The sequence below is a fragment of the Scleropages formosus genome, chromosome 5 (assembly GCF_900964775.1).
Source record: "Scleropages formosus chromosome 5, fSclFor1.1, whole genome shotgun sequence".
NCBI classification, from domain to species: domain Eukaryota; kingdom Metazoa; phylum Chordata; class Actinopteri; order Osteoglossiformes; family Osteoglossidae; genus Scleropages; species Scleropages formosus.
In genome coordinates this window covers 18,023,644-18,039,258 of record NC_041810.1, presented here as the reverse complement: position 1 = coordinate 18,039,258, position 15,615 = coordinate 18,023,644, and the positions used below count along the sequence as shown (strand labels likewise).

General features: G+C 46.5%; 2 protein-coding genes across 6 annotated transcripts; both read left to right on the top strand.

Annotated features, from left to right (window-relative positions):
* The first annotated feature begins 1,929 nt into the window (after positions 1 to 1,929).
* LOC114910531 (zinc finger protein 79-like) lies at positions 1,930 to 4,415 on the top strand. Of its 5 annotated transcripts, none has more exons than XM_029251979.1 (5): positions 1,930 to 2,004; positions 2,098 to 2,485; positions 2,615 to 2,763; positions 2,875 to 2,959; positions 3,113 to 4,415. In XM_029251979.1, the coding sequence occupies exons 2-5, from the start codon at positions 2,206 to 2,208 to the stop codon at positions 4,309 to 4,311; spliced, it is 1,713 nt and encodes a 570-aa protein (XP_029107812.1). In that variant the 5' UTR covers positions 1,930 to 2,004; positions 2,098 to 2,205; the 3' UTR covers positions 4,312 to 4,415. The 5 variants fall into 5 exon arrangements, with proteins under 5 accessions (XP_029107812.1, XP_029107811.1, XP_029107813.1 ...); XM_029251978.1 differs by having other exon boundaries at positions 1,930 to 2,008; XM_029251980.1 differs by having other exon boundaries at positions 1,930 to 2,485; positions 2,618 to 2,763.
* Positions 4,416 to 5,382: 967 nt separating this feature from the next.
* Positions 5,383 to 9,829, top strand: LOC114910532 (GDNF-inducible zinc finger protein 1-like). The gene is made up of 5 exons (XM_029251984.1): positions 5,383 to 5,561; positions 5,680 to 6,052; positions 6,685 to 6,857; positions 7,059 to 7,146; positions 7,717 to 9,829. The coding sequence occupies exons 2-5, from the start codon at positions 5,749 to 5,751 to the stop codon at positions 8,550 to 8,552; spliced, it is 1,401 nt and encodes a 466-aa protein (XP_029107817.1). The 5' UTR covers positions 5,383 to 5,561; positions 5,680 to 5,748; the 3' UTR covers positions 8,553 to 9,829.
* The last annotated feature ends 5,786 nt before the right edge of the window (positions 9,830 to 15,615 follow it).

Sequence of the window (15,615 nt, the reverse complement as noted above, 5' to 3'; positions counted from 1 at the left end):
ATCACAGTGTGGTTTGGAAGCTGCACAGTACAGGATCGTAAGGCGCTACAGCGAGTGGTGAAGCTGCTTGAACCATCGCTGGAACGCCCTTACCATCGCTGGAGAGCCTATACCAGGCAAGAACCATTAGGAGAGCCACTGACATCATCAAGGACAGCAGTCATTCCCAGCACAGCCTTTTCACACCCTTACCATCAGGCAGATGCTATAGGAGTGTTAAAGCCAGAACCTCAAGGTTGAAAAACCGTTTTTACCCACAGGCCATCAGGCTTGTGAACAACACCCATCCACTCCCTCTCTACCCATCACAGCAGACACAGTTCACCCTCTGAGCCTGAGAGGTGTCAACTACCCCCTATTCCTCCAACACACACATACACATCCACAAGGCCAATATCATCAGAAACCACAGTCTACCTCCGCATACCTTGCGTACGCAAATACACCCCCCGACCCCAACTGCGAATAGACCCAATCTACCTCTGCAGGACTTTGCACATGTACGACTCCCATCTTTACATTGCGACTGTACACTTTATATACATATATATAACCTCATTTCTTGGATTTTTGCACTAATAGTAATTTTAATCATTTTTGTAATTTGTGACCTTGCACTAATAGTACTTTTTGTAATTTTGTGATTTACACCTTCTGTTGTTCTTGTGTTTTTCTTGTGTTTCTTTCCTTATAATTTATGTCATAGGCTGCTGAGAGGATTCACAGAATAAGAATCTCATTGTACGGTGTAACAAACTGTTTAATGTACACATGACAATAAACAATTGAATCTTGAAGTAGCTCTAGTTGACTCTAGGTTAATGATAAATTGTGGGGATGAATACACACTCAACGGCTACAATCACTTTTGCGGTGAGCCAGGGCCTAGCCCAATCGCACAGAGTGGGACACGCCCTGGACGGGATGCCAGTCTGTTACAAGGCATCCCAGGCAGGACTCAAACCCCAGACCCACCAGAGAGCGGGACCTGGCCAAGCCCACTGTGCCACTTGTCCACCGTTCCCCTCGAGCAGGATCAGTGGAGTGAAAATAATGCAACTGAATTTTGACATGGTACCGACAGTTTTTAGAGAGCTTTAACTTTATTTAACCAGTTCAACCAGAATGTTCACTTACTAGTATCTTCTGAACGATAATTTCCAAAGTTGAATTAATTCAGTCAATTTTTATTTCAATTATTTATGGCAAATGACCATGAGATTTGTGCCAGCCTATTAATAATAAAACGCGTTTCGTTTCCGTTTGTTTTGGTCTTTCCGGACCGCCGTATCACGAACTCTTGGAGTCATGTGTGCAGAAATATGCGCTGTTTTTATGTACATACACACGACACGGTGCACCAATTATAGGAATTTGAAACAATAATCAGCGAACAGATATTCCAAATATTATAAATATTCCTACAGGCGACCTGATGGATTAACTGTCACTCTCACGTCCTTAATTTTAGGCGTTTAAAGACAAAACAAAAAGGAGACGCGTTTTGGAAACCGAGCTGCAATTTTGTCTAAGAACTTTATGACTTTGCTGCGAATGAACGTGATCCGAATCGAATGTTTCTTAAATTCGATGCCTTCACTCCTCATTTTTGTCCATATTATACTGAGACCGTTCTTCGGTCGTAACGTTTCTTACCGCATTGTTGTCTCATGTCATGATCATCCCAGTTTAATTAAACGTGGAGTATTATATATTGTTTATGTGACGTAATCAACTAACTAGTCTAGTGTGTCATCAGATGGACTAGTTTAATATGATTGTTGATTATTATTATTATTGTTGATTATTTTGTTAAGTATTATTAATTGCACTGCAGGACACTTTTTTTTATATTGTGAATTTTGAGTAATTAAGTTCAGATTGGAGTTTAACTGATGAATTGTTGTAATCTCAATATGATAAACAGTTTGTGTGTTGCGTCCTAGGAATGGAAGACAGTCGCGTGATTATCGGTTGAAGCTGGACATACGTCCTGCTGACAGTGTGTGTAAGCTGAGGGACGTCCGCATGATAATAACCCATTGGTTAAGTGACCCCATCACATCCTAGAAATTAATCTTCTCTGCTTTCTACCAGGGTATCACTTGGTTTTAGGGGACCTTTGAAAGGACCTTCGCTGAAGCTTTGTCCAAAAATCTGTGGACATCGGCACTTTGCTCTGAGATATAACTTAAGACAGTGGAAATGTCCGAAGACATCCTCCGTTTCCAGACTCTGCTCTCCGGAATCATGGAAGCTGTCCTGAAAGGGGCCATTTATGATATCACCAGACTGGTGGAGGACAGCTTCCTGGATGAAGTCGTGAGGAGCAGACAGGAGATAAAGGCTCTGAGAGAGAGTCTGCAGTGCTTCGAAAGGAGGTGGAGAGAGCGAGATGGGGCCATGAGGGAACGGGGTGTGGGGTATGGAAGGGCTGAGGTGTTCGGTAAGGAGAGGATCCACAGAGCTGCGGAAACGCAGTCTGGTGAGTAAGGTGCAGAAGAGTGAGAAAGCTCTGCATTCATGAAATATGATCTCACCTGTTGATCATTTGTATTATTTTGTTCATTCTGAAATGCTACATATTGAAGCTAATGCCTGGATTCTTTCACAGTAGATGTTGAGGAATGGCTGGAGGTCAAAGGGGCAATTGTGAACCAGGGCCCATGCCTTTGGGAAGAGTTGGACAGAACGCCTTCTGAGGTTCGTCCGGAAACAGCTGCTTGCAGGGCCACCATGCCTCTCCAGATGGCCAATAAAATGGTGATTGTGGTTAAGTCTTCGAGAAAGCCTGCTTATTTAAAATATCTGAGAATATTATGTTTATTGGTTATGGAGACGTTTGAGGAAATGCTAGTATTGTCTTGTGCACAGCCCATGGATCTGGAAGGAGATGTACTTGAGTTAATATGTAAAGAGGAGGATCTCAATAAGGAACCATCAAGGGCCCATCCAACTGGTGAGAACCACAGAAACTGAAATACCAGTAAAATTCTTATCACCTTGAACTCCATACCATGGAGTTAATTGTGGAGACTCTGATAGTTGGATATATCTGTTTTACAGTAGTTGGTTATCATTTGCATGTAGTTATTTTCCTTCTCTTTTTCAGGAGCTACAAGTGGCAATAACAGTCAGCTCTATGTTGACCTCAGCGAGCAGGTCAGTAAAGCTCAGCCCAGCCTCAGCCTTGGCCAGAACACAGATCCCTCATCTACACGTGTTATTTCTGAGACGAAGAGGCGTCCAAGTGAGGGGGAAAGCAAGAAATCCGAATCGCAACTTGAGAATTATATACTGAAGCTCAGTCAAACCGAGGCTGAGGTTGGAAGTAGAAGGATGGCCAAAACAGGTTTTAATCACGTGATACACAAGATTGTGGACCGACAGCCAACTATACAAAAAGCTGTGTGTGGTGCACCCAGTATCTCCGGTCCTGCAGAACGGTACTCAGATGATCAGCATGCTGACCACTGTCAACCCCCTGTGGAATCTGTCAATGGGAAACCAGAGCACCCCTTGGCAGGTGCTGTGTCCATTAAAGAGGAGGTTGAAGTACAGTCTGCGTGGAGTGAAGAGGCCAGATCAGCGTCAGCTCGTGAACAACACAGCGAGCCTGGAGAAAACTGTCCGAATGAATTGCCGGTTCCCTTTCCTTTTGTAGTCGATGCAGTGGGGCTTCAGAGACTCAACTCTGCAAAGGCGAAAATCCCCGCACCGCAGCTGAGGGGGCAGGAGCACAGATTTGGGGAACACTCCCATCCAAGTGAGAGCGAAAGGACAGACCAGACTAACTCCAGTTCCACAAAGATGACTCATTTTGTTCCTCGCAATAAAGGATTTGAGACATCAGCAAACGCAGGCAACTACAAGGTTGTTTCCAGTGGAGAAAAACCGTTCAGCTGTCTGCACTGTGGGAAGAGCTTCATTCTGCTGAGGAATCTTAAAGACCACCAGCGATACCACACCGGGAAGAAGTCATACACTTGCACGCAGTGTGGGAAGGGCTTTGTTTTTATGTGTCACCTTAAGGTGCACTTGAAAAGTCACACAGGTGAAAGACCCTTCACCTGCACACAGTGTGGGAAGAGTTTTACTTACCTATGCAACTTGAAATCACACGAGCAATATCACACGGGGGAGAAACCGTTCAGCTGCTTACAGTGCGGGAAGACCTTCAGCCACCTTAGTCATTTGAAAAAACACCAGCTGGTTCATTCTGGAGAGAGACCATACAGTTGTAACGAATGCGGCAAAAAGTTTTCCACAAACGGGGACCTGAAACGACACCAGAAAACTCACATTAGGTAAAACTGTGTAGCTGTTTCAGAATCTTCTTCTCTGCAATGTTGATGTTTTTTCTTTTAAATGATCACCTGCTAATGTTTAACATCCTCAAATAAAAAATGGTTATACCCGCTTCTGTTATTTTTCACATTATGTTGTACGTCTCTTTAATATGCTGAACCTAGTAAACATTGTTCAAAGAGATGGGTATATTTACTATTATATATACTGTAATACATGCATAAGTTTACAGTACAATATAAGTTTTACTGTTATTCCTCTGTAAAGCTATATACGCATTTCATGAAAACTATATTCGAAAGGAACTTTATGAAATCTGAGGTAAACTGTCTTGTCAAACACACCATACTGTTTTTTACAGAAAAAAAAAACTAAAAATTGCAAGTAAGCGTTACACCGTTGATAAAATTGACCGGTCAGACTTTAACATGGTAAAATAGACAATGTGTGCATTAGCAGAAATGGAAAATGTGTGGATTTTCGAGTTGGGATTTGTACTAAATGTTTAAAACAAAGTTTTCAGCATTAAAACACACAGCACAATAATTTACACTATTTTTTACATCGTGGCTCAACATTTAGTTTCTGTTTGTTCACCCCAAATACGTTTAAGTCGATAAAACAATATCCGCCGTGCCTGTGCTTCCCCTTTTAATTATGTGTCATATTCACAAATTAATGACATTTTAAATGATTTCTTGTGGGAGACAGACGCGCCTGTTCGCTCCACCTTGCTGTCTGACAGCGCGCGCTCCCCCGGGACGCTCCGTGTAATGACGTCAGCCCGCCACACTCCACTCCAGCAGGGGGCGCTGCTCACCTCTGCGCCCCTCCGCGCAAAAACCTACGTTTCAAGTGAAGAAGAAGCGGACGCTCTATATATGGTGTGACCCAGGCGGAATCTTAGGGTTTCTTCTAGTGTTTTGGATTTTGCGTAGTTGTCGGCGCCACACTGTAGTGGTTTCTGTGCGATAACATGCAGGTCCGTTCTCCCTGGAGAGGGCGAAAGCGCACCGTGGCGGTGCCTGGGCGTGCAGTGAGAATGTTTTTCTAAAGATGAAGCTGTGTGAGTGAGAAAAGTGTGAGCTGTTACTGTGTTAGTTACTCATCATGACGTGGTTGGCTGTGCATCAGCTATCACACAGTTGTTGCTTTTTAAATAGAAGTAAATAAATTGCTAAAGTGAGGCTTTCACCCCAAAGCGGCTTTGAGCTTTTCTACAGTGAGGTATTTTGCTGCAGCAGTTTATTAGGGTAAGTACCTATCAAGGGTACTAGAATAGGAGTGGGACTCGAACCAACAACCTTTGTGGCTATGACTCCATCCATGTACGTTGTACCACCTGCTGTCAGCTGTTATGCTCTTCTACAGAGATCTAGGAGACCTTGTGAAAAGACCTGGTTTCCTGCCCTGATAGCTGCCTTGCTGACCGCTGCGAGGATGTCCGAGTCGGTGAGGAAGACCTTCAGCAGCCGCCTGAGCACAGTGATGGAGACCCTGCTCCGGGCCGCCGTCTTTGAGATCACCAGGATATTTGAGAGCACCCTGTGCGACTCTCAGCTGGAGCTGGCGCGGAGCAGGAATGAGATCGATGCCCTCAAGCGTCGGCTGGAGGCCTCGGAGAAGCACGTGAGAATTCTGGGGGAGGCCGGAACGATGAAGAGAGCGGGTCGGGTTCTGGGTCCTGTTGGGTGCGCTCCTGCTTCCGGTGCAGGTGGAGAACTGGCGGCGCCTCGACCCGGGGGTGAGTGACACAGTTGCTGTCCCAGTTTAAAGCCCACTTATGCTATTTTCGGAAATGCCACGAGTTGTTGCTATTTTGGGAAATGTGAAGTTTGTCAGACATCTGGTGGTGGTGGTGTTGTTAGTCCATGAACTTGCAGCTGGAAGGTTGTCAGTTTGGGTCCCACTCCCTATTACTGCTATGGTATGCTTGACCAAAGTACCTACCCTGAATTTTACATTCAAAAGTACCCTGATATGTAAATGGGTCTGATATTATAAGCTCAGCACTGCTGGAAGTGTAGCGGTTACAGCGGCTGACTTTGGACCCAGTGGTTAAAGGTTTGGTTCCCACCTCCAGCTGTAATATGCCTGAACGAAGTACTTACCCTAAAATTGCTCCCGTAAAATTTCCCAGCTGTATAAATGGGTAAATATTTGTAAGTTGCTGTGGAGAAAAGCATCAGCTAAATGTTTAAATTCCTAGCTGTCCCTGCTTTCCAAAGCACCTTATATTACAGTTTAAATACTTCTTAATGTGAATTCCCAATTTTGGGCCATTGGCAATATCAGTAATGTTTTAAAATAATATTAATAATACACTTAATGTCAGGTTAGAAGTGGCTGTTTGTTCTGTTCTATTTGTGTGACCAGGGCTTGCAGGCAAGAGACCCCCTCTCGCAGGGGATAAGCTCCCGCTGGGGGACGGGAACCTGCAGAACGGCCCCAAACAACCTAAGAGGGCGAAAGATGAGGGGCAAAGGGCGGAGTCTGCCAAATTTCGAGAGACAGATGCCGAAGTAGTCTCTGTCATAATCAAAGAGGAGGTGAGTGGTGTGGAGGTGATCCCTTAGTGAACAAGAACAGATCTTGCACATTGTCGCTGTTTATTCAGGTACAGCTGTCAAACCTTGTTGTGCTCGTGTCGCACGGATAGAACCCTAAGCTGTGATGGATTTTTGAACCAAAAAGAATGACTAATTGATAACTACAGTTAGCAGTCAGGTAACATCTGTCTTTCTTCCCAGGTGGTGGAGCAAGGTTCGGATCCGGTGGTCGAGATCAGGTGTGCGGAGAAGTCCGGTCCAGGGGTCAGAGCGGGACACGTTTCTGAAGGCAAGTGCTGTTCAGGTGTTTCCTTTCTGCAAGATTCCAGCAAGCTGAAAGTCACCCTCCAACTCCAGGGCTTGAATTAATTGTGCCAGTTCTGTTACCTGCTGTTTTATTTTCTTGTAAAACTTGTGCAGATAATTACCCTACTGTATTACTTTCACCTCACAAAATGTGTGACTGATTTTCTAGAATATGTGGGGGGGAGGAAAACTTATAAGGTGTACCCTTAAGTATTCTGGTATGTAACACTGGTGTCTGTCAAGTGCATTTTGTTTACTCCAGTTTGCATGCGGCTTTTGAGGAAAAGAACCGTTTAAATTAATAAATGTATTTTAGTTTATTTTGTGAACACTTAAAACTATATCCATTTAGGTATTTATGCTTTTTAATCCAAAATGATCTTGTTAAAAACATAACAGTATTGGAACACTCTACCCCCCACCCATATATATTTAAAGAAAAAAAAAAAAATCCAGAGCAACCTTTCACCATATTGAATATTTCTGAAAACTGTTTTGTAATGTTTGTGGCATTTTAAATGTTGAGCCCTCATTCCCTTTTGTGTTGCTTAAGTTCCCAAAGAGGGGAGTCGGCAGGGGTTGCAGGTGAAGATGGAGCCTACGCCAAACCCAACTGTATCACCACGCTTATCCCCCACAAGGGGGCCCAGTGCTCTGAGAAGGACCTGCGTCCAAGACTGCAGCCTGCAGGGCTTCAATGGCCTGAGGAGCGACAGGAGACAACCTGGACAGGGATGTCCCGAGACCCCCCCTGCATCCCTACGAGAGCACGGGGATGCGGGGGAAGCGCTGCAGTGCGGCATTCAAACGTGCCGCCTGACCAGTGTCCAGCAAAGATGCACTCGGGCAGAGCTTTCCAAGCATCCTCCTGACAGTGGGACTGCCGCCTTTGGGCCATATCAGCCCTGTCTGCTATCGGTCCGTGAGATTTCAGGGGTAAACAGGGCTGCGGAGAGCCTCCAAGCGCAGTATACGGTAAAACAAGGGAAGGCGACCACCCCGATCCAACCCCAGAGGCAATCTGTGCACAGCGCTGCGGGAGAGAGGCCGTACTCCTGCAGCCTGTGTCTGAAGGGCTTCATTAGCCCCTCCCATCTCAACATGCACATGCGAGTGCACACAGGAGAGAGACCGTATTGCTGCCCCCAGTGCGGCATGAGATTCGCTCAAAAGGGCAACCTGAGGGCCCACCAGCGACAGGTGCACCAGGGCAAGAGGCCATTCCCATGTCCCGAGTGCGGGAAGCGGTTCACAAAGCGGGGCAACCTCAGGACCCATCAGCAGCAGGTGCACCTGGGCAAGAGACCGTTCCCGTGTACAGAGTGCGGGAAGGGCTACTTCTCTCAGAAGGACCTGAAAGTCCACCAGCGTGTCCACGGAGCAGAGTAGACTGTGCCGTCGCTCCTGAATCCTGTAACTTGGGACGTTAAGGGAACGGCACCTTAAACTCAAGTAACCTGTGTGTGTATCTAGCAAGAGAAGAAATGCAATGAAACTTGTGGGAAAAGAGCCTGTAGATTCATGACATACTACTTTTGGTTAGTAAAATGCTACAGTTGGCAGTCCATAAGAATTACATAGTCTTTTGTGGAAACATGATTTCTGCTAAAGGGCTGAATTTGCATTAAATGACCCCCCTGCTCTGCCTGGCGAATGTCACATCAACGTGTTTCAAGTTCTATTGAAGGATGGACTGGCTCCTCACCTTATGTACACAAGTGAGATCAAATCTGTTTGCAACCAGATTTGTCTGTAAATTCAAAGTGACACGTACCAGCAAGTAAAAATTTAATAAGCTTAATATAGATATGCTTCCATTTGTTCACAGCTTCTGTGAAGACCTCCTAAAGCTATAATGAATTTAAAAAAATTACATGTTTTAACTTCAAAATTACTTAAAATTGACAATCACTGAACTTAAATGTCCATACCCTATTGCAACATTCTTCATTTTGTTATTGATCATCACTAGTGAGTGGTGCTGTAAGCACTGGAATGTCAGTGTAAATGTAAAATAAGGTGAGTTATCCTGTAATCTGTTTGGGGGCTGTTTGCTACAAACTAAGATCTGAATGTGGAAAATCTGGTTGTTTTCTTGCTGCATCAGGCAGGAATTTTAGAAGATGGATCGGGGGGGATAAAACAGAACTAAACTGGAAACTGGTGATATTTTTGAAAATGTGTAAGCGAAGGTGCCAGTGCAGTGGCTTTCTTGTATGACATGCAGTGCCCTAGACAACAATTCCAACTGCTACCTTAGCAATTACTTTAGTTTAATTTTATGGTTTAATATCACAGGGAGGTAACTGCATTTCATTGTATATCTGTTTTTGGGTAATGACCGGTTTAAGAAAAGCTTGCCGACGTGAATGTCGCACACAGTGACTTGATCAATAGTGCTGGTGCCATTGAACCAAATACTAGAGTATAGTCCAGTTGTTGAACCTGACACTTTGTTAAAAATGTGAACAAGCAGGGAACATGCAGAGAACATTCAAAGTGATAACTGAAGCCACTTTACAACTGCTCATTAATGTTGGAATGTACAATGTCATTTAAACTTACATTATTCTCAATGCAGTTGAGTAAACACTGTACACCGTTTAGAGAAACCAAAGGTCTGGGTATGATGCACTGGGTAATTGCTGACCAAGTAAATAAATAAACAGGTGGAAATGAAATTTCTTTGCTGCTGCCTTTGTGGTTCAGTGGTGTTTACTTCTTGCTTGAACATTTATGTAATTCATGCTGCAGTAACTTTTTAAGAAGTACACCAAGTTTGTAAAGAATCTGAAATTCACTCATTATAAAAAAAAAAAAAACTACTAGAATCTGTTCCTTTTTACCAGGTAAAAACAACTAAGGAAGCAAAGTTTCACTGGCATATTTGCTGACATGTTGGCTCAATGAACCACACTATGCATGGAAATGTTTGTCTTGCTGCATTTTCATGCAAAATTATACCAGTAAATGATAAAAATCGGTTTCTCTAAAGCGGTGTTTTCCAAAATCAAATTTCTGCAGCTGAGCGAAGGTACAATTTCCAAAACAAACTACACACAAATTAACACAAAATTCCCTCCATTCAAACCATTTGCAGATGCTGCTTTGGCATAAAAAGAGACAGATTATAATTCATCAATTGCACAGAGTGTGTCCCTCCATAATAAGGACTGATTGCTGATGACATACAGGGCACTGCGCTGGCCAGTTGCCCCCTGGTGGCACCTCATCCTCACACACCTGGACCACGGTGCATGTGGCAGCGCCCCCTACCGGGAGCGTGTGAACTCCAGCAGGCCCGCTCTACTTTTCATCACATACAGGAAGGGATTGGAACCAGCGCTGAAGACGGTGAACAGCAGAGCGATGGGCGGGGCCCACTGGGGCACATAGCAGGAGGGGCAGGCATACATGACCGCATTCAGCATGTTAAAGGGCAGTCGGGACAGGAAGTAAACTGAGAAGAGGAGGATGGTGAGGCAGGCGACCCGCCGCTGCCGGTGGTAGAAGAGCAAGTTTGTGGGCGACGGGGAAGGAGAAGGGGCGGGTGGGGGCGTGAAGCCCGGGCAGGTGTTTTGCTGGGACAAGCAGTGGTGTCGGATCGAGCGGAAGATGGAGAAGTAGAGGATGGCGACGACCAGTAGGGGGAGCCCCACACTACCCAGGAAGACGACATAGGTGAGGTACCCGAGCGACAGCACATTCAGGTAGACGCACGGGACCAGGCACTGGCTGGGAGACCCACAGCAGTTCAGGAGAAAAGAGGGGGGTGAGAGCACTGTAGGGAACAGGTGCCTATGACTCATAGGATCGTGATTTTGGTCGATTCCCATGTGGTCGGAACGATTCCGGTTTTGGAGGGAGACTTGCTCCTTCGACGAGCCGTGCACATCGCTGGTGTTGGGGGAAGGGTTCGAGGCAGTTTCCAGTCTGCTATGAGCTGAGTCTGCTTCCTCAAATTGAGTTGTGGCTGCGGGAACCGTGAATGTTGAATTAGGGGGTGGGAAAGATGTATCAAGTTGAGCAAAGGTAAGGAAGATTTCTGGAACGCACTCACTCATGCCCAACCACGATGTTCCGTCCGGCGATGCGCGACGCAGGAGACCGAGGCCCGTCATCGCCGCTCCATGAGGCGATGGCGTGGTCGTGTTTCTCGCACCGCCGTTGATGCGTTCAGCATACCGGGACAAAAGGAAACTCTCAAGGTTGCCATAGTTACCGGAGGATGGAGCTGAGTAGCTCTGCAGGTTGGTGTAGTTGTTGAAACCCATGTAGGGCAAAGAGCTGACAGCCACACCTGCCAACCAGCAGAGGAACAGGTGGAGAAAGGTGGAGGTGCGCGTCAGTCTGCACCTGTTCCCATGGGGGAGACGGAGTAAAATTGGGGGAATGTAAGTTATGCAAACCCGTCGGATCCACGGTGAAGTGTGCCGATTCATAACAGACAGCTGGAGCTGGAAACAGCTGCACTGTAAAATGTACTATTTCACATGTTCGACGGACCATGAGAAGTTGTTTACATGGCAACAGTAACGGAGGGAGTTCACTCCTCGGTTTAGTTTAATGTCTGCAGATCCTTCAAATGAAATGTGTAGACTACAGGGCCAGTCCAGCTGGTTTTCATTCACACACACACACACACTGCCTGAAACCACTTATCCCAAGTGGGGTCATGGTGAACCGGAGCGTAACCCAGCAACACAGGGCATAAGGCTGGAGGGGGAGGGGACACACCCAGGACGGGACGCCAGTCCATTGCAAGGCACCCCAAGCGGGACTCGAACCCCAGACCCACCAGAGAGCAGGACCTGGCCAAACCCACTGCGCCACCTTTGGTTTTTGTTCATTAATTATTATTTCATACAATTAATGAAAATCAAAGAATGCAAAACTGCCTGTTTACAAAACACCTTCTGTTAGCTGACATGAATGTGGAAAAGAGGCGCCGATAACAAGACTATGTCTTACACCAGGGAGTCACTGGTGTTCTTTATCTACGTTTACTTTAAATATAAACGTATGTAATATAAAATATCATATAAAATTGCTCATATTATAGGGACATTATATGGGTTGTTTCTATTATAAGGACAGCTGGTAGCATAGTGCTGCTGACTTTGGACCCAAAGGTTGCAGGTTAGAATCTCACCTCTAGCTGTAGGACCCTTGAGCAAGGTACTTATCCTAAATTACTCCGGTAAAATTACCCAGCTGTATAAATGGGTAAAAAACTGTTAGCACCTTAACATTGTAAGGGGGACCACATTGGGACCACTCTCCCAAACACACACACACACGCATGCGAGCGCTCACCGGAATGGCTGCGTCAGGAGGGTCCACCTGTAGTATGCCAGGAGCACGTGGTGGAGGGAGGAGACGAGAGCGCCGCCCAGAATCGTGCAGTTGAGCACCAGGCACGTGTAGAAGGGCAGGGGCACCGCAAAGTCGGACAGGAAGAGCGCCGGAGCGCCTGTCACGCACACGGCCAGGTCCGCCACGCCCATGGACAGCAGGACGCGCGTGGTGGCCCGCGAGATGTGACCGGCGCCACCGCGCCTGAGCAGCCACAGCATGTAGAGGTTGAAGGCTCCGAGCAGAGTGAGCAGGGCGAGGGAGAAGGGCAGAGTGAGGCTGACCGTAGCGTTGTCCGTCTGGTAGGTGTACAGCGCGGGGGATCTGGCTCCCGGTGCGGGGGACGCGACCGGGTCGGGCTGGCCGTTACCCTGAAGCAGAGGAAGGAGCGCAGACTGCTCCAGGTTGTCCATCGAAGGGACTGAAGGGACCTCCAGCGGAAGATCTTCGGATTCCGGTCCTGCTTCTTCTCAGCCGCTCAGCATAATTCTTAACTATTTCTAAAGGGTATTTTAACAAAGTCCTTAAAATCAGGTTCACCATTCAAGTTCTGGGAAGAAAAAGAGTAACAATAAGATCCTGGGGAAGCTCACGATATCGAACATCCAAAAGCCAACTGATTCTAACACTGTTTTACAGCTGTATTTTAGCTTTACCTCAATTTCAGTATCTTTACTTGCTGGAGCTGAGGATGAGTATTGTAAACTACACCGCTACACATACACATATGATGTACAGTACTACACACCTCCGGTACAACACACACCAGTAAATACTGACAGGCCCACGAATACATATTGATTAATCGGTTAATATTTGCTTAAATCCACAAACCTTCGATGAGTCCTTCTTTCCCGAAGGCGGTAAATTCTGAATTATCCCTCAAGTAACACGTCTTCTCTCCTGTACCAACTGTTCTGATCAAAATGAGGCACCTCCTCCCATCGCTCTCGATTTAAGCCGTTTGCCGAGGGCCAGACATAAGACTTTCCAAACGTCTTCGTTCTTGTTTTCGATGCTTTCACAACAGGCACCGAGTGAGAAAGAGGCAAAGACAACACGCCGAATGGTTAAACGCGTCTGTGTTACAAATTTAGCTTCGATTTAAATATAGCCCTAACCGGCCCACTCACTTTTTACGTTTACTTTCAGCACGGCCAAAACTGGTGCTGTTATCTTTATCCTCCACGCACCGCAGCTTTCCATTGTTTTCTCGACTCTCGGGCGAGAGCGGCTTTGTCATCGTTACCGTGTCCAGGTGTGTAATTTGTTTTTCCCGAGGTTTCATCCACGAGCAGCTCTCCAGTCAGAGCGTTCGGAAAAGGTCGAGCGGCAGAGCGGCTGATAGTCTCCTAGGTGCCACACAATGGTCAGCGCGGAAGTGTGAGCTGGTGCAGTGATTTTCGGCACAAACACACAGAAGCCCTTAACAAAGGGTCCAGGGTGTGTGTTTGTGTGTGTCTTCTGATTGCTTCTCACTGCAGTCGTGCAGGTCTACGTGCCTGTGTGACAGGTGCGTTGACCATGTGTAGTGTGAGCAGCAACAGCAGCAGTGTCACACAACACATGGGAACAGATCCATCCAAAGAACACACAACCTTGCGGTATGAAGGACACTTATGGCCACAGAAGCAGAAGCAGGATAACAGGAAGGACACCCACCCCCTCCCCCACTTTCCACCTGACGTGGGGTGTCACCCTGTTATGACGTGAATAACCTTAGTTATAGAAATCCAGTTAAAGAAAAGAAACCGTAAAGTATGTGTACATTTACATTCATTCATTTAGATGACACTTTCTAATGGTTACAATGATTCACTCATTTATACAGCTGGGTAATTTACTGGAGCAATTTAGGGTAAGTACCTTGCTCAAGCCTCAAGGGTACAACAGCCGGTGGTGGGATTCGAACCGGCGACCTTTAAACTTTAATGGATGTTTTTAAAAGTGCTGCACATAACTGCAAAATTCTTATTATTTTTTTTCTTCTTTTTAAATTATTTTCGGATCACTTGACTGGCTCGTATCTTAGGTTCAAAATTCAACTTTTTTTTACATGTTCTTCGAGCAGAAGGACATGTTTATTTTTAAGGACACTCCTCTTCAAAAACTTTGGTGCTAGTTAAAGCAGGAACTTTTCCTGACGTGCAGCACAAGGGTTCTTAATGGTGAACTGGGAAAAAAAAAAGTTTATGTAAACCCCTCTATGTGTTTTTTAGGGGACAGAGAAAACGTGCGAACGCTGGTGATCGCTGGGCCTCTCAAGTTATTATGCATTATTTATAGGCAGGCTGTTCCATATGCAGCTTGGCAAGGGCTCAGGGACGCGGAGGGACATTTTTTACTGTGACTTCACCACAGTCAGGCCACATGTGCGCTTTGAAGGGTAAACACTGGTGTCCTGTTCCAGCTGTGCAAGTACTGCAGCGCAGAAACAGAACAGGAGCGGAACCCCGCTGCCCTACACACTGCGCATTGTCGCCCCCTGCCGGCCAATTCGCGTCACTGCAGCCGCCTCCCGTCGCGTGCGGGAGCGCTGCGTTATGCGGGGATGCGACAGGCAGAATTTACGCTCCTCCGTCAAAAGGACCGTCTCTGGATAACAGTGTAAATATTACACGTGCGCACAGATGTACATTTAAAAGCGCTTTTATTGTTAAATAAATACATTTACAATCAATCATCGCTGCGCATCACAACACGTTTTCTCGCTGTGCTCCACGCGCTCAGGCGGTGCCCTGCTGCTGTCATCGATCTGCCACGCGCCTTGATGAAACCTCTGTCTGTCTCGCTCTCTCTTTTTTGGTTGCCTCGCTGAGCGGGTGGGTTTGCCAGCTGTTTACCGGTCCAGTTTCTGCAGGAATGCGCGCGCGCGCACATGAGTTACGGCTGCGCGCGCCGCAGTTATGGAAGTGGAAAAGCTGGCCCGGCCGATGAAAGAGGCAGTGTTCCTCCGGAAGGGCGCCCCCTCCCCTCCTCTCCCGTCCCCCTGCTCTCCTCCTCCCTATAGATCGTGCACACTTCCACGAGTCCGTGAACTGCGCGAGATACCGCACCGGGGGGGAGTAGGAGGGTACAGCAGGGTATAGGAGGGCTG